Consider the following 23,521-nt stretch of genomic DNA (forward strand, 5'->3'; position numbering starts at 1 on the left):
AACATTTGTTCAAATGACATGAGAAACCTGTGTTTTTTAATGCATCTTTTATGCATTTAATTTAGCCACTTTTTTAATATCTTATAAATTAAGTAGCCTAAATGCATTTTTTGTTGGCTTTTTGTGTCATTGTTTGATTTAATTACGCTTTCTTTCCACTTAATTTCGGTTGCCATATAAATTAGTGCATACTTAATATTGGGTAAACATAATTTGCCTCTGGTAATGAGGAGAAAATAAATATTTCTTTTGTTTTGAACATCAAAAATGTGCATGTAATATGATGTTTAAAAATGTTTGACATTGCATATTATATTGCACTTCCTGCATATGCAAACTATGAGATGACTATGCTAAAACATATACATCGCTGTAAAAAATAAAAGATCACTTAAAAATGATGAGTTTCTTTGATTTAACCAAATTGAAAATCTCTGGAATATAATCAAGAGGAAGATGGATGATCACAAGCCATCAAACCAAACTGAACTGCTTCACCAGGGGTAAAGGTATAAAGTTATCCAAAAGCAGTGTGTAAGACTGGTGGAGGAGAACATGATGCCAAGATGCATCAAAACTGTGATTAAAAACCACCAGAGTTATTCCACCAAATATTGATTTCTGAACTCTTAAAACTTTATAATATAAACTTGTTTTCTTTGCATTATTTGAGGTCTGAAAGCTCTGCATCTTTTTGTTTTTTTTCAGCCATTTCTCATTTTCTGCAAATAAATGCTCTAAATTACAATATTTGTATTTGGAATTTGGGAGAAATGTATATAAACATAAACCTATAAATAGCAAAATCAGAAAAAAACTGATTAAGAAACTGAAGTGATCTCTTATCTTTTTCCAGTGCTGTATTTTGCAGCCCTAATTACAAAAATAAATGAATAAATAAATAAAAAGTAGAAGCTTGAATATTAAAAAAAATACGAACCTTGAGAATTGCGACGTTTTCCTGATCGGCGAGGAAGACGGCACGGTTGCACAGGCCGGCAATGCGAGCGAGACCAGCCCACGTAGCAGAGCTTCTGTCAAAAGAGGTTCCGCTCTGGTTCTCTGTGGTGTCGGCTTCATGGATCTGGTTATCGAACCACATGTGGGCCACAGTCATCCGGTTCTGGGTCAGGGTTCCGGTCTTGTCTGAGCAGATGGTGGAAGTAGAACCAAGAGTTTCTACAGCTTCCAGATTCTTCACCAGGCAGTTCTTCTTCGCCATTCGCTTGGCGGTTAGAGTCAGACACACCTAAACACACGAATAAGAGCATTTCGTTTGATCTCCAGTAGCAGGTTATGTATATGCATATACTCTATATCAACTACTATAATGCTGCACTTACAGTAACAGTAGCTAAGAGACCTTCTGGCACATTAGCCACGATGATACCAATGAGGAAGATGACGGCCTCCAGCCAGCTGTACCCAAGAATCAGAGACAGGATAAAGAAGGACACGCCCAGGAAAACGGCCACTCCAGTGATGATGTGGATAAAGTGCTCGATCTCAATGGAAATGGGGGTTCGGCCGACTTCAAGGCCAGAGGCGAGAGTAGCGATACGACCCATGACCGTGCGATCACCAGTGTTTATGACTATTCCTCGAGCAGTTCCTAAAAAATTTAAATAATGAGAATAAAACAAAAAGTTAAGTAAAAAACTGAAAAAAATTAACTGAAATATGAATATTCACATGAAGAGCTACAGTATGTAAAGCAACCATACCTTCAACACAGTTGGTGGAAAAGAAGGCAATGTTCCTCGTCTCCAAAGGATTGTCATTGGAGAAGTCAGGAGTACGTGTCTGGGGCTCAGATTCACCAGTCAAGGAGGAGTTATCAACCTAAAAAACATTACAGACAGGGACAGTAGGTACAAAAAGCAAGCAACAGTTTATGTGTAAAGATTGGTGTCAGAAGTGGTTCCTTTAGTGTTGTACTTTAACCTCACCCACTAGATAAGGGTTGCACAGATATTAGATGATTTCACTGTTCTGAATGCTTAAATTATATTGCAATTGTTTTAACCCTTGTGTGGTGTTCATATTTTTGTTACTCGTTTACTTTGTTACTTGTATTTAATTCAGCAAAATTAAGCAATTTTACATTAAAATGCTTTACACATGCTTGCTTCACCTAAATTGCAAGCAATATAAACAGCTTACATGGTTAATATTTGCCCTTTACCTTTCTTATGTTACATTTCTTTTAAAAAGTGCTACTATTTTTTATTAGTTTTTTAATAAAATGTAAAAGAAAATGAATTAAACTCAAGATATGAGTAGAAAATTTGTTTAGTTTCAAATTTACAAATGAAGCAATGTTTATTAGCCCTTGGCCAAACATACTGTATGTAATATAAATATGTGTGTGTGTGTGTGGGGGGGGGGTGTACAGTGTGTGTTTATCGAAAATGTGTTTTGATATATGTTTTTCACTAAAAATGAGCCAATGCCAATGAGTTTCAGTTAGAAAAAAAATTTTTTTTTTGTATCATTTGATGAAAAATGAAAACGGGTCCCACAGACCCGAACACCACACAAGGGTTAATTCAGGTTTTATAAAATTGATAGTGTGTGTTCTTTTTTTACTATAATCATGCTTACAGTATCACCAGTAAGTATTGTGATATATTGAATTGTATGCCTTGTATTGTATTGTGTATCAAAAACAGCCCTCCTTGCACAGATATTGCAACAAACAGTTATTAATACATATTAAATCACTAGCAATGTAAGAAAATATCAATACCAATTTATTACTTTGTTTTCTACACCTTTATTGTTCTAAAACTCAACTATCTTTTTTTTATATTTGTTTTCAAGTGATTCATTTAGTGTTGTTAGATAAGTAAGATTTTATAGATATGACAGTATTATATATTACAACAGTTTTGTTTTAAACAATCACAACATATCGAAAGCAATATATCATGAGATACTGAATCACAACCCCTGTATCATGATTCAATTCACATAGCCAAGTTTTATAGAGTCAAGTTTAATAAATATTCACCTTGCAGCCATGAGCAGAAATAATACGCAGATCAGCAGGAATCCTGTCTCCTCCCTTAACCTCCACCAGATCTCCAACAACCACATCTTCAGCATTGATGCTCATCTTCTCCCCATCGCGCACAACCAGGGCTTGCTAAACAACATTAATATATATAAAAAAAAAAAAAAAAGACAAAGCATATTTGATTTAAACCATGAAGAAAAAAGAAATATCATGTTATTTGTAAATAGAACATGCTTTCTACTACCTGTGGGACGAGGTTCTTGAAGGAGTCCATGATCTTGGAGCTTTTGGCTTCTTGATAGTAGGAGAAGCAGCCGGTGATCATCACCACCGCAGACAGAACGATACCCAGGTACAGCTGTAGGAGCAGGAAACAGCATTTTTAAAAGGATTGCACTAGTGATTAGAGGTTGCACTGACTAAACGACTAGTCAACCAGGACATGCACAATAAAATAAATTAGTCAGGGGAAAAAAAAAATTAATAAATAAATAAATAAATAAATAAAATTATATATAAAAAAATAAATATATATCAGAGATGGAAAAAGTACTGAAAAATTGTAATTAAGTAAAAGTACCTTTACGTTGCTAAAATTCTACTCAAGTGAAAGTAAAAGTACCTATTTACAAATCAACTCGAGTAAAAGTAAAAAAGTACTCAATTTTAAATGTACTTTGAGTAAAAGTTACATAGTTACTTAAAATGTTTTGATGTAAAAAAAATACAAATCATAAATTAAATAATTGAAATAATTGAAGAGAAATAATTTTGACCTTTCAGGCAGTTTTTGTTCAGACCACCCCATAAAACATTTTTAAAAAAACAAGTGGTATAGGTTTCTATGATCCTTTTTTTTTCCTTTACTGTTAAACAGTTATGGTCATATATGTGACTATGAACTGTATTTTTATAGTTTTACAGTTTTAACATTCTAGCAGATTGTTTAATGTTCCCAATAAAAACTGTCAAAATATACTTGAGTAAAAGTAAAATTACCCATTTTAAAAACTACAAATTACTCATAAAATCTACTCAATTACAGAAATGTGAGTAAATGTAATTAGTTACTTTCCACCTCTGATAGATTTACATATACATACATACACACACACACACACACACACATTATATATATATATATATACAGATATACACAAAAAAAGAGGCAGGAGGTAAAGAAAGACACAAAGACACAAACATGTTTGTTAATCAAAGATATTCAACCACTTTGTGCTGTCGACTACTCATCAGAGGAGAGGAAAAAAATTGAGAAGATGCAGGCAGATGGTACAAAAAAAAACTCTTCTGAAAAACATTGTGCTACTCAAACCTCAATAGTCTGAAATGAATTAATAAAAAGGTATGAATTTAATTGACACAATTCTATAGCTTGCACACTTTCTGTAAATCCTATAAACTTAATTTCACTTCTCAAATATCACTGTGTTCATCTGCTATAGGACATATTTTTAACTTAAACTTCTGATCCAAACAACCAATGATTTATAAAAGAAAATGATGAAAATTAATCAGGGGTGCCTAAACTTTTTATACCACTATAAATACAATAAAAATATATCTATATTAGGCAGCCAGTTCCAACCACTCACACCTGAGGTAGCAAGATGAAATAAACTGGAAACTGACAGACTAGATTTTCCAAAACTTCGCTCACAGACAGAATTACAAACTAGCTTTTCAGCTTTGTTGCCAAATATTTTAAAACCACTTTCTGCTGTTTATGTTGATTGATCATAGATTTAATTTAAAAGTGCATTTTAAGATAAACACTGAATACAGAAGTTTAATTTCAAAGGTCCTTTTTTAGCTGATGATTGATATATAATATATACATACAAACAAACAAAAACGTACGTTATCATTCGCTGGTTCATCTTCAGATGCTGCAAGAATTCCGTAAGCCAGGAAGCAGAGAAGAGCTCCAATCCACAGCAGAGTGGAAAAGCCACCGAAGAGCTGTTTGCAGAACTTGACCCATTCTGGGGTCGTGGGAGGGGGCGTCAGGGCATTGGGACCGTCCCGCGCAAGGATCTCCTTCGCACGAGCAGATGTCAGACCCTGGTCGTGGAAAAAGAATATTTAAACCTAAATTTAACAAACGTAAAAATATGTAAAAGTTAAAACTATATATTTTTCTTAATTAACTGACTTAAATGAAACAATAGGCTTACCCGTGTTAGATCAGCACTATATTTCCTGCTGAGCTCTTCCAGGGATAGCCTGTGGTCCTCCTACAACAGTTTTTAAAAACTATTTAAAAAAAACAAAAGAAATTCTCCCAAGACAGATTTTTTTTAGCAAAACTATAAAATATTAAACTTCTCAAAACTTCTGACAGACACTAGTTTCACTCAGCGGTCAAATAGAAAAAGAAAAAAAAAAGTTGACTCACCAGGTCCACTTCCTTTTTGAGTTCATCCATATCTTTGTCCTTGTCCTTCTTGCCCTTTGCCTTAGATTTCTTGCCCCCCTGTTCTGAGGTGGCCGCCGGCTCATACTGTTCCCGTCCTTCCTGTGAAACACCAAACAAGAAGGATTAACTTTCCCATAATTAATCACACCATTCTCTAAACAGTCAGCACAAAAGACGCTTCAGAAAGACTCACACAAATAAGGGGAATTTTATTGGTTATAACAATATTTTATCTTGCCTACAATTTTTCCTATCAAGGATACCATCAGGGTTTAACCCCGTAATCCTGGGATAATTATTTAGTTACAAATTCCAATTAACTAATGTATTGTGCAATACTTATCTAGTTTATATAGGAGTGTATTTTGTGGCATCCCTCAGGGCTATATTTTAGGGCTCATTAAATTGTGGTAAATTGTGTATAGTAGCATTCTAAGAGTGCATACCCAATGGTACCAGGTGTTAGGGGTGGGCAATATGGCCCTTAAATAATATCACAATATTTCATGATATTTTCATTATTACGATACTCGGCGATAAGACTAAACACTAAATAATTTTTTTTTAAATCTCAAAAACTCTACAAAAAATGCAAATGTCATTATCGTATACAATGTATGTGTAATGTGTCGCACCCCTAACTGAGATATTATAAAATGACAAAAAAATTATTAGATTTGTAACAGAAGTCAGTGATTCAGAATGTCCTGATACTAATAATTCACTCAATATCTCCATATATCCAGGATTAAAGTAAAATAAATGATACTGGACAGATATAATCTGTCTCTGGTAGATATATAATGGGAAATTAAAACCATGTAAACTTGGCGTTATTATTGCGTACAATACGATATGGCACTCCCCTACCTACTGTACACATGTTTTAAGGGGTTAAACAAAAAGGGGTTGAATATTATTAACATTATACATTATCATTACAGAGAGTAGGGTTGGGCGATATGGCTCTAAAATAATATCACGATATTTTATGGTATTTTCACGATGACGATACTTTTGGCGATATGACAAAACACTGAATTAAAAAGATTATTTTGAGTTTTATTATTGCATGCAATATGATATGGCTAACTGAGGTGCTAAAAACAAAATCATTTTAATCAGATTTGTAACAGAATTCAATGATCCAGAATGTCATGATACTAATAATAATGCACTCCAAATATTTTCATATATCCAGGATAAAAGTAAAATAAATGATAATGGACAGATATAATCTGTCTCTAGTAGATATATAATGGGAAATTTGAACAGTGTGAATTTTTCTTTTGCTAAAAACGGCAAAAAAGTAGTAGCCTGATGTGATAATTAGGGGTGGGTAATATGGCACCATATTTCAGGTTATAAAATCGTTCATGATATTTAACATTTTTGCCGATATTATCACGTACAAACAGAGTGTAAAAAATACCATTCAATTGGATGATCTAAATCAAAAACTGAATAAAAAAATGTTCTGTACTTAACATTTCTATTCAAGTATTTTTTAATGTAAAGAATCCCATTGTAATAAAGATCATGTATTGTAAAATGTTTATTTTGATCATATCGCCCAGTCTAATCATTATCATGTGGTTTTGTAAGTGAGGAGTTATTTGTACAGTAAACAAATAAACCAGCTCTCCAGTGCCTTCATTACTGCATGACCCCACCCATCACCCTTCATTAAAACTGGCCTGCAACTGATGCAGCGGGTGCATCTCTGAGAACAGCTCTCTCTAATGTTAAACAAACAACTGTAAACCTTGGAACAGAAATATATCAGCGAATTTATCAATGTAAAAACAGCTGTTTTAATGGAACTTCGATTGTTCTGAATTCTTTTTAAATCTTTCAAGTCATTACAGTTTCAATTCGGAGAACAAAATCAGTTTAAATGTCAATAATTCATGTAGGGACACCCCCTGTGCATCTGAAATTCATTCTGAGAAAAGAAAAAAATTGCTCATGACATTTATTTGTAATCCTAAGAAATGATTCAACAATCTCCCCAAAAATTATGTTAATTAAATGTAAGCACCTTTCACACATTAAGCATCACATCTAAACCCCAACAGTCAAACTATATACTCTCCATTATCTATATATCTATTTTTGCAAGACTACCAGTACTGGGTGGTAAGCGTGCGTCATAACATACAATAATATTTTTTATTTGAACACACAAAAAATAAAACCCATATTGTGATAATAGCAGTAGAGTATATTGCATTTATCTTAATATTTAGTTTGAAGCTTTAAGGTATTGTTTGTATACAGTTTATTTATATGCACTAAGCCTTCACTCAGTTTAGTTTTTTTAGTTAAATTTAATTATTTTGTTACATTTCTGTCATTTCTAGGTTATTGCTTACAAAGTAGACAAAGTTTCAATATATTTTACTTTTAAAACAATTACCTGTATTAGGGGTGTGCCATATCGTATCGTACGTGATATCGCCAAAAATGTTGAATATCGTAAACGATATTTTAACCTGAAATATGATGTCATATCACCCACCTCTAATTAACATATAAGGGTACTACTTTTTATTTGGAGTGCATTATAAGTACCATGATATTCTGGATCATTGACTTCTGTTACAAATCTGATAAAATTATTTTTTTTTAAATCTCAGTTAGCCATATCATATTGCATACAATAATAAAATTCAAAATATTTTTAATAATTCAGTGTTTTGTCACATCGCCAAAAGTATCGTTATCGTGAAAATACCATGGAATATCGTGATATTATTTTAAAGCTATATCGCCCACCTCTACTCTGTACAGTAGCAATTTTTAAAACAAATAATAAATAATTTCAGTTTAGTTTTTTTTTTTAACATATCACCAAACATTTTTTTTTAGTAAAAGTAGTCCCCAAATATTGTGATATTATTTTAGGGCCATATCGCCTAACTCTATTAGGGAGAACCCCTGTATCTGGATTTCATTTTGATAAAACAAAATTACACAGAACATTACTTGGTTCTATTTCAATGTCTAGTGTTCACATGAATGAATCATATCAAAATAAAAGGTTATTTAAATTCAACTACACTTAAAACAAACATCAATTTGAGCTTTTTTAGTAAGTTGATTACTCTAACTCTAAGACACACTGAACATATCCGTCAAACTTGCAAACCTTTCCTGACTGATTATGTTTAAAATAATAAATAGAACATGTAACAAAATAATAATTTAACATAAAATATATAATAACGTAACTGTCTTGTAAAATACTAAAGTACAGAATATTTCGTTAAATTAGGCAAATCATACCCCTTTAAACATCACAATAAAAAACAGAATAAATACAGTAAAGACTGCATTAAAGACAGAAAAACAAGATTATATTATTTTTTGGGGTTCAAATATTACAATATAGTGTACAGTATAATATGGCACACCCTCTACATTTGCTGTTATAACCAAAAATGTTACAAAAGCATAGCCATCGTTTTTTCGTTCGTCGTTTAATCAAACTCTAACACACCTAACACATTTTATACACTTTAGACGAACACTCAGGGCTGGGTAACAGCTCTGCCTTGTGTTCTAATGACTTCCATTAGTTTGTGCTGACGTGCAGCAATTACCCCAAACTTACAGATAAAAGAACCATAAATTATTCGCAGAATAAGATGAATTATTAATAAACTCTGTATTCAGCATCCAAGCTGGACAGTCTGTGATGCATAGAATCCACTATACAGTTACACCACAACAGAATACCACACAACATCCGCAAACACACCTGGATATACAAGGGTTTATCAAGGCATTGATTGGATTACAGCTTTTCACCAGAGGTGTCAGACATACTCATCAAATACACAATAGAGGGTGACATTTGCATTTGACTGAACACTCAAAGGGCTTTGGGCCATTCATTTGCTTTTACAAACAGTAAGGGGTGTGGCCAACATTTGTAGTTCTAAAATATTTAACCATTTAATGCCATTACTAGTCCTGTTACGACAACTTGCTCTTTTAGATCATACATTGTCTCAAAAAAATTACAATAAACTATATTAGTCATTTTAAGAAAAATTCATGCCATTGATTTAGTGATAAAAGCAGAAATATCCTTAGAGGGTTAAATATTATTTTACTTTATTTCATTTTTTTAAATTAGTTTTGTTACTGCTTTTACTTTTGACCTTTACGTTTTTATTTTATTTTATTTTATTTATTTTCTTCCTTTTATGTTTTTTTATATATATTTTTTTACTTATTATAAATTATTATTATTTATTTTAGTTCCGTCATTTACATTTTATAATTGTGGTTATTTTAGTCCTTTATTTTTTTATGTTTTATTAATTATTTTTCTGTGCTTAAATGTTATTATTCTACGTATTTATCTCTTTGTTTTATTGCTCTACATTTTAGCCTGTTTGCATATTCTTTTATTTTGAATTATTTATATTTTTTCTTAATTAAATCTAACATTGTTTGCTTGTTTTTATAATTTAAACTTAACTTTCAATCCCTGTAACTTTATGTAAGCTCGGCTACATTGAAAATGAGGGTTACCCTCACTGTATTTGCCAAGTGAAAATAAAGGTTGATTGATTGATTGAAAAGCGGACATATTAGCTTTTTAAAAACAGTGGGCACTATTGAGGTTATTAGAGGGTTAAATGGCCCTAAATATTTTGGAGATATTCTTGGCAATATGAAACTAAAAACTGATTTTAATATATATATATATATATATATATATATATATATATATATATATATATATATATATATATATATATATATATATATATATATATATATATATTTAATTCACTGATTTAATTTTAAGAATATACTACTGTAACAAAATAAATGTTAGTTTTATTTGATGTAGGTATAACAGAAAACAACAAGCAGAAGTATCTTACCAAAAAGTATCTATCAAAGCACTAAAGTGTAAAATTGAATGTATACAATGCAAACATAAAAAATATATATACAAAAATACCCATAATGCTTAATTCAAGACTTAAAAAATATTTTAAATCATTATTAAACAGCTTTTAAATCGCCATATTACTTTGTCAGGATACAATATTTGTGCATGATACAATCCATGCCACAGCCATAATTGAGGTCACCAAAAATATTGACGTCATATTGATTAATTGTACAATAAATAAACTACTATTAATAATACGATTATTGTGACAGGCCTAAAAGCTTTCTTTCATAGAAGATGGATAAATATTAAATGTATATATTATATAAAGTACTATTATATTAACATAGCACACACACAGAGACAGAAGGAATGTACAGAAAAATGTACAGTATTTCCCCCATTAAACCTTCATTGGTATTTAAAATATGGTTCTCCTCTACTATTGTGTACACAAGCACAATATATAGAGTAATAAACAGCAATAAAGAACGAAAAACACAGAGAGAAGTAAAAGCTTTATGGGACACAGTGTTACTGTACTGAACTGTTACTGTATGCTGCTTATCTTAGCTTGGATTAACAGCGTGGGTTTATCAGATCACTTCCTTTATGAGCCATGACTGCAAGAAAAAGAAAAAGTGGACCACGAGGAACTGAACTGAGCTAGATTAAACATACAAAAAGGACTAATTTTACGTGTTTTACAGAGAAAGTATGTCTTTCTTTGCATAAAAAAACTAAACTGAATTATACTCAATTCACATTGCAGTATCTCTTTTTGTGTTCCCTTCTAATACAAGGCAGTTTAAACATATCAGACATGTATACCTGTTAGCATGAAGCTAATTTGTTTATTTGAAAGAACAAACTACAGGAGTCGTAGTTTAATTGAGAAGGCCAAACTGTGAGAAGCTAATATGCTACTGCACAGACTTAGCAAACAAAAAAGAGCCCTGTTTGTGGATTTATTTAGCTTTTCTACCCTTTTAACTCGACTGTACGAGAGTTAAAACGACAAAAAAAAAATTGGGCATGAAAGCATATCACTCCTCAGCCCTGGGACTTTGCCCTGTTGCCATGGGCATGAGGGCCACACCCCTAGGCTTTTGAAAAAGAGCAGTCACATGCAAAATCTACCCCCCCTCCCCCTTCATTTCAATAGCCAGGCATTAGGCAGGAAGAAAAAGAAATATAAGGATTTATATATTAAGGATTTATATATTAGTATACTGCATTACCAAAAAATAAACATATGATTATACATTAAGTCAGATAATGCAATTATGATCAAACACACAGCACTGTATAAACAGTGCAGCAGGTATAAAAGATTCAAAAGTTCTCAAAGGCCTCAGATCATCCACTCCCTTAGACTACACACCAAAAAAGGAAAAGGGTGCTAAATCAGGCTCTGCACTGAGAGGTGGGGGAAGTGGGACAGAGAGGTGGGATGGTGGGGTTGTAGGGAAGGGGGGGTTGGGGGGTGCAGTCCCCTGTTCTAGGTGGAAGATGAAATCGCCAGTGACAAAAGGGCCTACTAACAAGTAGTGACCGCTGAATGGAAAGAATGTTAAATCCTTTGGAGGGGACACGATGGCCTTTGCTTTGCATTCACACTCGAGGAGGGGGGGGGTGGGGGCACAGCTGTGGCCAACACCTGTTATCAACACTGAGCTGAGTGTCGAATCAGTGAGGGGAATAAAAAGACAATAAATCCAGTTCATTAGAAAAAGAAGAGGAAGAAAGCTCGTTTTTTTTGAGTGATCGTATTGACTTTTTTTTTAATTCGATAAACAATATTTGCTTTTTTAAAGAAAATCATACATGATCATATCTGTGCTAAAAGAATATTGACCCAACTGTACATCATCAGCACTGTTTAATTGGGTGACGTGAAGCAAAAACTAATAGATAAAACACTGATAAATAGTAGTTTTTATTTATTTTTTTAATAGTAGAATCTACTACTGCTAAGGCCTGGTTTACACCATGTTAATGCTAATCTGGTTGGCCTGTAATCCTGTATTTTTTCACTTGTTGTGGCTTTCAAACTACTCAAAGATCTGGTAAAGATATGGTGTTACAAAAATGAAAAATAATCTCAGACATCTCTGATGAATCTCATACTCATCTGTTGCTCTAAAAAAAAACTACATTCTAACATGAGAACCAAACTAAACTGAATGCCGATGCCATTATGTATTATGTGGTTCTCGCTCTCTACGAGATCAATGCTCTTGACTCACAGTCGCTGACTGATCTAGATATTAAACCTGCTACATATTTACCAAAACACACTACTCTGAGGCAACTCTGACCATCTTTCAGCACTTCACACTACACAAAAGTGAGAACTGAATAACTGGCGATCTACAACATAGAAACAGTGGGCGACTGGAAAACCGAATCAAAGTCTGGAATGTATAGTGTGAACTCGGCATAATGCGTTTTTTCTGTCAAGAAAAAAAAGTACTACAGTAAAAAGCTAGGTTCTAATTCCACAGGTAGTTACTTAAAAAGGAATTAATAAGGAAAACCTAGAGAATTTTAATACAGCATCAAAAACATCTACATAAATCATCAAAGCTCTCCGCGCGCAGCAAAAAAAAAGGAACCATCCTCCACAATAGATGCTTAGAACAACACATTATGTCCGCTGGAGAGGAACGGCATCTGCCTTATGGAAGAAGAGAAGTGGGGGCTGTAGGAGAGGCAGGGTGGGGTGGGGGCGTTGCTCAGTGCGCCAAACCAGATGCAATCTCGGAATGCAAGCAAGGTTGATCACATCACACCACACCACACCAAAGATTCAGACTGGCTCAGATGCAGATCACAGCTACAATATATATGTGCTGGAGGAGCTGAACTGAAATAATAATAATATATGTGAAAATCAGCTAAAGTAGGCAAGGAAAATAGTAGGCAACACTCTACAACACTGGCTGTCGTTGTCTTGTTCCAACCGCATCTTAGAAAATCACAGTATTAAAGTGTGTAAAAGCTAGGCTACGATTTTGCAACATTTCTGGGGGGATCTCGCGACGCAAAGCCTGCACTGCAAATTTTGCATTGAGTGAAGGGGGAGGGGTGGATATTGGTGGAATGGGGCGGCGGAAAGGAGGAGGAGACAAGAAGGCCCCTCATCTCCCACGCCAGTGTTCAAATATTGCAACAGATATGAGAGAAAATGACGCTTGTTCTCTGACTGTCAGCTTAAAATCATGGGTTACACCGGCCAAGTGTACTCAATAGTGGCTTGTTTAGTCACACTGTTGCACAAGCAGTCTTGAAAAGAGCCGCATTAGCTCCCAATTACAGTGAGAACACAATGGCGCGATGACAGACTGAAAAAAAAGTCCTCGTCTTTAGGAAATTTCCGTTCGCCCCAGTCTAAAAACGTGCTCAACAGGAGGACAGTCGGAAATCTCTTTAAAAAAAAAAAAAAATCATCCAGGGAACAGGCTCAACATTAGTCAGCCCAGATTATTGAATTAGCAGTATAAAAGCTACACTTTTCTTTTTTCCTTTCTTTTTTTTTGCCCCAAAAAATCCATTAAAAATATAGCTAACGTTAGGTCAGGAAAGTAGTTCCAAGACTTCTAACCTAGAACTTCCTTCCAACACAACAAAACAGAGCACAACACAGGCTCACACAGGCTATAAACACAGCTAACATAGCAACTAGCAGCTTAGTTATTAGTTACATTGTGGCTATTTAAGAGGAAGTTAGGAAGTTTGACTGTATCCGACATGCGCGCGATATTCTGTCAGCTCCTTTACGAAAGAACAAAATAATTAAATAATAATAAATAAAAAAACTAATCGAATTCACCACTTATTTTTTAAGCACCGACACGAGAACCTGTTGCTGCGGTTTGCTTTTGGTTTTGTTTAATCTCTTTAATCTTTACATTAAAATTTTAAACGCGTGAAAACAGGCAACGCACAGAAAGCAACTAAAGCAAAATTCGCGGAAGTCATGCGGGTTGAAGGCATCTGGAGATGATCTGCTGTTCCTACACTCACTTGAAAAACAAAACGTGTAACCTAGCTAATCTAGCTACCTACTAACATTGTGTGTGCACACCCCCTCATTTTTTTTCTTCAAAGAAAGGAGAAAATAGAGATCTATAATCTAATAATCAATATTTAACAAGCCACAAGCAAGGTAAGAACATTAAAGCCACACTTACTCCGCGTCCCATTTTGCCTCTTTTTGTGTATTAAAAGCGCTCGAGAGCTCGAGGGTCCAAATCCAAGTGAGTCCTAAAATAAATTAAAAGTCAGAAAATATAAAACACTAATTTTCCCGCTGGGTAGGCTATATCCTGCCCACACGTGTCACCCCACCCGGACAACCGCACGAGCTCCGGCGCCGCTCGCGGCTTCAACTCTTATATACAGAGAAGCCTTTTTTCTCGTGACGTCTACTCCTTTTGCCATGGTAACATAATGGGGTGGAGTCTGCAGCATGGCGTGCTTCTGGTTATGATGTAGCCCAGCTTATGATCCGCTGCTTCACTGCCTTAATGTAGGCCAATACATCCAACCGTGCAGTGAAAATGAGAAATATACACTAAAGAAAATATAATCCATTTGCCTTTATTTATAGTTAATGATTCTTATATATATATATATATAAAGCTGTAGTTGTGTGTGGGTGATGTCCAGGGTTGGTCTCCTGTAGCTAACTCCTCCAATCCTCAGATCGATTAAGGTATTAGGCTCACTGTCATGGAACAAATCAATAAATAAAGCTATAGATCACTTTAAACATAAATCACAGTGCTTTGGTCAATTCAGCACTAAGACCGAATAACCTGAGGAGTATAAAACAGGAAAACTGTAAAATGTTTCATTGCTTGCTGCCTGTTTAAGATTTTAAAATGAACACTCAATGATTCCATTCAGATCTTTTGCATGAGCAGAATGCATACTGGGAACTGACTAAGGACCCAGTTTACTAAAAGCAACTTAGCTCTCCTAAAAGAGAGAGAGAGAGAGAGAGAGAGAGAGAGAGAGAGAGAGAGAAAGAAAAAGAATCATCTTACTGAAAATACATTTATAAGTTGCCTATATATTTCATCTATGTACTGAAAAAATATATGTTTAAGAGAAAACAATGGATTTTGGTTTAAATCATGGTTCTTGATTCATATATATGAAGGTAAATATATAACTTATATAATATATATATATATATATATATATATATATATATATATATATATATATATATCCTCCAGTTGGAGTTGGTCACGAAACAAACTGAATGAAACTAATCAATAAATGAAGCTTAAGATCACAGATTCAGATTCAGGCTTTTTTTTAGATCACATTTTTCTTAATTCAGCACAGAGAAAGAATAATATTAGAGCGAGTTTAAAACAATGTGTGTAAAATCTGTAAAATGCTTAATTGCTTATTGTCTATTTAGGATTATTTTTTATATAAATTTTAACCCTTCATTTTAACAGGTTTAATGTGACCTGACCTGGCTGAGAGCCCACAATAGAAAAAAATGGTAAAACAAAAATCAAAGATTAACACAAAACAAACATATAAATTATGAACTGATTAAAAAGCAGGAGTAAGAATAGAAAGAAATGTGTATGTGTAAATGAGTGTGTGAATATGCACTAATTTGATCCATGATGATTAGCAACAGCAACTACTAGTACTATATCTACTATTATCTGTTTAATTGTATGCTTTAAAGTAGTTAAAGATGTTAAAATCGCATGTTTCATTGTGTTTTGTAGTGTTAAGATTATTTTTACACAGCTATGAACTGAAAACGATATGTTAAATAAGTATAATGGATTTGGTTAAAGCTATAGTTAATGATACACAAACTTGTATTATTATTGGTGCTGTAGGTCTCTGCTAATTCTAACTCTAATATACAAAGCTGTACTATATCATTATAACGGTTCATAATAGCACATTTCTACACATTTCTTAAAGTTGTGCTGCATGTTTTTCACACTCCAGATCCCTTGTTCACCACTGCAGTGTGAATTACAGATCTGATCATAAAAACAATGAAACTGTCTCTAAAGTTGAAATAAGTTTGACTAATAGAGAACAATGTAAGTGTGCATTATTTAAAAACTTTTATTATGACACACTAAAATCTGTTTTTGTTTAGTGATTTATCTTTTATTATCTTGCATATTATGCTTGCGTTTATTTTAGTTAAAGCAAAGACTAAAATATGATTATAATATTATTTTTGTGGGCAATTTCCCAGACAGGCTTTAAGCCTAATTCTAGACTATTTTGTCCTTTTAATGGGAAATCTCCATTCAGATTAATGTGTAGTCCAAAACTAGGCTTAAACTGTGTCTGAGAATGGCCCTAGTTTAGCAGTAGGATCACTTTTGAGACAACAATCCCAGTTGAGTTGAGTTATTTGAGTTATTGGCTTTTATTAATAAACTATTTCCATTTGGAAGAAGGCATTTAATGCTTGCAGCCTGATCATGATTATGAATGAAAATGAAACCGCAATTATTTCATTTAGATCTTCATTCAGATCTTTGCGATGAGTTCTTTGCAGAATCCATGGAAACTGATCAGCTCATTACAGTCTTCCAATACATTTCAGCTATGAATTAAAATACTATTCCTAAAGCTGTGTTTTTTGGGATTTTTCTTCTAAGTCTAACTCCTCTAAATGATTCAAATATTAGGTTTACTATTATTCTAAAGGAAACAAATCAGTAAAGGAAGATATCTATGACTTTATTGACTTTTATTTTATTGCCATTTTTGTCAATTCAGCATTTGTAGGAAAATGTGTGGTGAGTTATTGACCTTTATTAATTAACTATTTCCACTGTATAGAGGCTATTTAATGCTTGCAGCCTCATGATTATGACAATTAACCCTTATCCAGATCATCATTAAGATTTTTCAGAATAATTTAAATTTGACACTGATAAGCTCATTACATTTTACCAACGCAAGTCAGCTATGATCTTAAAACGATGCACTAAAGAATGATTTGTAAAGTTGTACTTTTTATTTTTTATATTTTGTTTGGTAGGTCTTCTTGTGTATAACTCCTCTAAATTATTCAAATATTAGGTTAACTATTATTATAAAGAAAAAAATCAGTAAAGGAAGATATCTATGACTTTTCATTGCAGTACTTTCTGTCAATTCAGCACCAAGATTAAACATTTGTAGGAAAATTTGTGGCTTTAAAATGCTTTATTATTGTAAAACATGTTGGCAGATCACTTTTGAGATTAAATCTATTTTGAGTTATTGCCATTTATTAATGAATGAACCCTCATCCAGATCATCATTAAGATTTTTCAAAAAAATTCAAATTGGAAACTGATAAGCTCATTACATTTTACCAATACATTTCAGCTATGATCTAAAAACGATGCACTAAAGAATGATTTGTAAAGTTGTACTTTTTATTTTTTATATTTTTTGGTAGGTCTTCTTATGTACAACTCCTCTAAATGATTCAAATATTAGGTCCAGTATCATTGTAAAGGAAACAAATCAGTAAAGGAAGATATCTATGACTTTTTATTGCAGTACTTTCTGTCAATTCAGCACTAAGACTCAATATTAGGAAGATTTTAAAACAGATTTTAAATGCTTCATAGCTGTAAAAAAAAAGGTTGTCAGGTCACTTTTTTAGACAGAACCCCCTGTGACTTGAGTTATTAGAGTTATACGCTTTTATCAATAATCTGTTTATGCAGTGAAAATAATATTTAATGCTTACAGCCTGATCCTGAATGTGAAAATGGACTCTCTGTGATTTCATTCATTCAGATCTTTTTGGTTTGCAGAATTCACACTGGAAATTGACCAGCTCGGCACAGATCGCGTGTGTAGGAATGAGCATCTTCAAAGTGTAAGCTAAAAATATCAAATGTTATTTACACACCGTGGGTTCTAGCCTATAAATGTGTTGCCATGGAAACTATCATGTTCCACCCCCATTAGAGCAGAATGATGCCCCCTGTGGGAGGATGCCAGGCTAATGTAATATTAAAGAGCTCTTAAAGGCACACGGCAGCGTTTTAGGAGGCTTTCGGGATGATATGCTGTGGGTGGGATTCACAGACAGGGATTAAGCCTAGCTGTAGACTATATTATCTTATATTATTTTCAATGGAAAATTAAAAAACCCATTCAGAATCCTGTGTAATCCAGGACTAGTCTTATCCCCTGTCTGTGAAACTGCCTATATATATATATATATATATATATATATATATATATATATATATATATATATATATATATATATATATATATATATTTTTTTTTTTATAGTAGTTAAGGCATGTGGATATATATATATATATATATATATATATATATATATATATATATATATATATATATAAATATATACATTGCTTTTTATTTATGGGACATTCCAGGATTTTGGTACATTTCAGGGGTTCTCACTTCTGAAAATTTGATCTTCAATTTGATCATTTTTAGTAATATATTTATTAAATACAGGTAATAGACTATCAAAAAGTTTGATTCTTCAAGCTCAGGTATCAAATCAGTTTTTTTTATTAGATTATGCAATATATTTGGTAACTTACAGTAACAGGGTTGTGAGTAACAGGGTTGCAAATCCAGGCTAAGTTGTGGTTTACCCCAGGAACAGATGCTAACTGTAAAATTTAGCTATGTTTACAAGATCAAGGACAAACATGGTTATATAAGTATATAAAGTAAATTTAGACTCTACTCATTATTAGTCTTACAGTATGAGTAACAGGGTTGAGTTCACTGAGTGACACACACAACTTGGACAAACATATTTGGAAAAAAAACTTGAAAATTGTTAGAGGACTTACTCTTGGGCTGCGTCCAGAAACTTTTGCTACTCCTCCTTTCCTACTCCTCCTTTCCTACTCCTCCTCTCCTACCCCGGAAGAAGGTGGAGGAATCGAGGAGAGGAGAGGAGGAGGAGGAATGGAGGGAAGAAGCTGTAATTGGGGAAATGGGACAGCTGATCCCTTTTAGATAGGATGTTGACTACCGTTGAACTGAGCCAATCACAACGCTCACTTTCAGCACGTTTCAGAACATTACTATCACACACAGCTAAAAATTCAGATATTCCAATAAAATCCTGTTTACTCCCAGCCGCATTTTAGGCCGCATCTCTGACCAGTGACTGTGGCAGCCCTGTCTGACCTCAGCCTTATGAGGGATTCAGTTTCCTCTTCAGTCCCTAAGTTAAAATAAATAAGTAAATAAATGAATTAATTAAAATTATATATATATATATATAATATATATATATATAATATATATATATATATATATATATATATATATATATATATATATATATATATATATATATATATATATAGTATATTAAATTATATTATTATTATATTATTATTATATATAATATATATATATATATATAATATATGTTTTTATATGTATAACATGATACACATAGGGTCATAAATATAGTTTTACTGAGCATACAGTTTATCTAAACTATAAATTATATTACTGCTTTACTGGCTGTTTAATTAGGTAAGGAACCTAGTTAATTATTTTGTTTATGACGTATATTTGGGCGTTGCCTTCCCCATTTTCGCGTGCTCTGTGGGCGTAGATGCAGTGATGTCATTGGAAAATCCTTAAAAGTCTCCTTTCGTCTCCTACGGTATTCGGACAGGCGGCAAGATGGCGTCACGAAATCAGTTTCCGGGTCATGGAGGAGAGGAGGAGGATCGGTAGGAAAAAGGAGACACTTTTGGTGTTTCTGGACGCAGCCACAGTCTCGCCATGTGGGCAGAAAATGTCCTTGTGATGTCACTTCCTTTGTGCCAGTAGACAAATATTTTTAACTCTTTCTCTGCAGGTAAAATTCCTTATGGTAACAGGGTTGAGCGCATGTTGTGGGACACAACTTAATAGCATAAAAACTGTAACATGCAAAACAATGTAGACCAAAGAAGTTGTTTTCATAAGTAAAGGAGATGCAGATCAACAATATACAAGAGGAAGTCATTTATTTACAGCTTATTTTAATTGTTAAATTTGCCAAAGGAGTTGGTCACCCGATGAGTGGGACAAGAGAAAACGGCCATTTTTTGAGGTGGTCCAAAGGTATTCGGTCTTTTGAATAATATCTAAGGAGCTTATTTTTCCACCATATTTTACAGTTGTCTTATAACAAGTACATTTTTCACAAAAAATAGTCATTTAGATATTTTGGATATGTACATTTGAAATTTAAGTGGTGGAACAGGAAATGTACCAAAATCCTGGAATGTCCCATTCTGTTAAATTAACTTTTTATATTTTTGCTCTCCATTTTATAACCTTTTTTTACCTTTAGTTTTTTGTTTTATTAGTTTGTTTACACTTTATTAATTGATTTACATGGTTGATTGATTGATTGGGGCATACATAGTCATGCAGACTTTTTTTTTTTTAGATTTTCATTTTCATTGTTTCCCATTTTACACTTGATTTATTGATTTATTTGATTGATTGATTAACACATGGGTTGTCCTCATACATTCAACGTACTGTAGTAAAGGTTTAAAAAGGTTAATAGTAGGGGTGTAGATAAATATTGATATTAAAATGCACATGTACAGCTTGTCTAGTCCCTGTAGACACAGTAAGGTAAGTACTGAGAAAGGAATAGCACTCTCTGGAGAACATAAAGCAGACACAGGCTGGAGAGGTGGGTTTTAATCCTCCAGCATTGAGCTGCTGAGCAGTGGAGCTCTGGAATGTTCTCTGGAATGGTGTTGCTGCTGCCACCTCCCAATTTTTTTGGGGGGGGTGGGGATGAGCTGGGGTGGTGATCATCTGAGAAACAGAGCTCAGTAGAGCTTTTCTCACTGAACGCAATCAAATCCTTACAAAGTAATGCTTTAAAATCTAGTAGAAAGTTTTCCATAGAAAGTAGAGTACAGTTATGCCAACAAAATAAGCAGGATAAACTCTTTTATCATAATTTTGATTTTAATATAAATAACAAATGAGCATTAGTGTTAATGTCAGTGGATGCATCCCAGCAGAAATCCAGGTTCTTTGTGAGCTAGCTAAAACAATGTGTGTAAAATCTGTAAAATGCTTATTAATTGCTTGCTGTCTGTTTAAAATTATATAAAAAAAAATGAACCACCTAAAAATTCATATTGAGACCTGACCAGGGCCCTGTTTCTTAAAACCAACTTAGTATTAAGAACAGCTTAACACAGCTATGAACTGAAAATTATATGTTAAAGAAAATATAAAAAAGTGGGAAAATGACCACATAATTACCATTATAATTAAATAGAGAACATTGTAAGTGTGCATTTTTTTAAAACCTTTATTCTGACACAGTAAAATCTAGTCTTGTTTAGTGATTTACCTTAAATTCTCCTGCATATTATATTACTTGCATTTATTTTATGACTAAAATGACTAAATTTTATCATTTTATTTTTAGCACTGTGATTTATCTGCTGCAGGAGTTGCTGTGCTAGAATTGGCTAAATGAAGTCGTTTTTGTAGTTAAAGCTACTTTAATCAGGTGAGATCAGTGAAAGTGTTTTGTTATCTGGCTGTTGCTGAACTAGGCAGCTAAACCTGTAGTTAATGACAGTAATCACAGCAGTAAATAGATAAGATAGTAAGGTATGCCTGAGCTGAGCAGGGTTTATGATGTGAGCCGTTAGCTATAGCATGCTAATGCTATGTTCGGTTTTATCTGTTAACTGGTAACATTGACACCTTTTTTGTTCTTGATTTAGAATTTAATGCATTATTCATGGGGGAGGAGGGCACACATAGTCAGCCACTCTTTTCTTTAATCTTTCATTTTATTATAACATTTATATTTATATATTTATTTTTTACATTTAGCTTTTTATTATTGTTTTTATTTTTTTAACATTTTAAATTATTTTTTGTTAGATTTTAGCTTTTCATTTTATTATCAGTTTTATTGTTTTATTTTAGTTTATTTTTTTACCTTTTATTATTTGTTTTTATTATCATTTTTGTTTTATTTTGTTGTTTTTTCACACTTGCCTATACGTTTTATTATCTTTTTTTTTTTTTTTTTTTTTTTTACAATTTTGTCTTTTTTCTCTAGTTTTCCAATCGTTTTTATCTTTTCATTTTTTATGTTTGTTTTGTATTTTCTTTTTTACTGTTTTTGTCATTTTAAGTCTATTGTTTTTTTAATTGTTTTATCTGTTTTATTGTTGTTTACTTTCTTGAATTATTTGTTTGATTGATTAACACATGGGTTGTCCTCATATACATAACCTTTATAAGGGTTAGGAGTAAAGGTGTATCATATTATGATATTTTGGTTTTGTCTTTTTTTCTAATTTTACAATCATTTTTTGATCTTTTTCTTATTTTAATGTTTTTTTTTTGTTTAATTGTCTATTTTTTATATTTTTGCTTTTTGTTTGATCTGTTTTATTGTTTCCCATTTTTATATTTGATTTATTGATTTATTTAATTGATTGATTAACACATGGTTTGTCCTCATACATTCAACATACCGTAGTTTATAAAGGTTATGAGTAGGGGTGAAGATACATATTGATATTGTATTGTATTATGATAGTTTGTTCTGCAATTCTGTATTGATTTATAATAAATAGTTTAGATGTAAAGATTTTTCTGTCAGTGGTTCATTATGTGTTGTGTTTTAACCCCGCCCACAGGGCAGTGTTGTGCTCTGTTGTTCTGATTAGATAAAAAGTGAGCTGTTTTCTTTTAATAAGATTTTATATGTATAATAGTTTTTTTTTATTGAAACTATTTAAATATATCACTTTGCTTACAGTATCGCAATATATTGTGATATACTGAATCGTAATCCCTGTATCGTGATTCTGAGACACTGCCTTAGTTATGAATATCACTACAGCAGTACTATACTAGTTTTATATGCTGTGTCGTATTATTAGAATGCAGTTGAATTTGTTTCTGCTGCTGTAGATTCAGGAAACAGATTTGTTGGTTCTTTTTATTACTTTGCATGATATCCTTTTTAAAAAGGATCCATACTTTCATACTTTCTAAACCCTTCCCCAAACACTCCCCAACCCTTTCAGTAATGATCACTGCATAAATAACCGTATCACACGTTTTTCTTGAG

General features: G+C 32.8%; 1 protein-coding gene across 1 annotated transcript in view; it reads right to left on the reverse strand.

Moving 5' to 3' along the window:
* LOC103026980 (sodium/potassium-transporting ATPase subunit alpha-1) overlaps window positions 1-14,757 on the reverse strand; it is a 36,827-nt gene extending 22,070 nt beyond the window's left edge. The window contains exons 1-9 of the mRNA XM_049469257.1: window positions 14,571-14,757; window positions 5,436-5,555; window positions 5,215-5,274; window positions 4,898-5,101; window positions 3,264-3,377; window positions 3,014-3,148; window positions 1,725-1,842; window positions 1,344-1,612; window positions 941-1,249 (exon numbers count right to left, since the gene is read on the reverse strand). Of these exons, the coding sequence (XP_049325214.1) occupies window positions 941-1,249; window positions 1,344-1,612; window positions 1,725-1,842; window positions 3,014-3,148; window positions 3,264-3,377; window positions 4,898-5,101; window positions 5,215-5,274; window positions 5,436-5,555; window positions 14,571-14,582 (1,341 nt within the window). The 5' untranslated portion in view covers window positions 14,583-14,757. The remainder of the gene's footprint in view (window positions 1-940; window positions 1,250-1,343; window positions 1,613-1,724; window positions 1,843-3,013; window positions 3,149-3,263; window positions 3,378-4,897; window positions 5,102-5,214; window positions 5,275-5,435; window positions 5,556-14,570) is intronic.
* Window positions 14,758-23,521: the final 8,764 nt, after the last annotated feature.

This window comes from Astyanax mexicanus, chromosome 21 (genome assembly GCF_023375975.1).
Source record: "Astyanax mexicanus isolate ESR-SI-001 chromosome 21, AstMex3_surface, whole genome shotgun sequence".
NCBI lineage: Eukaryota > Metazoa > Chordata > Actinopteri > Characiformes > Acestrorhamphidae > Astyanax > Astyanax mexicanus.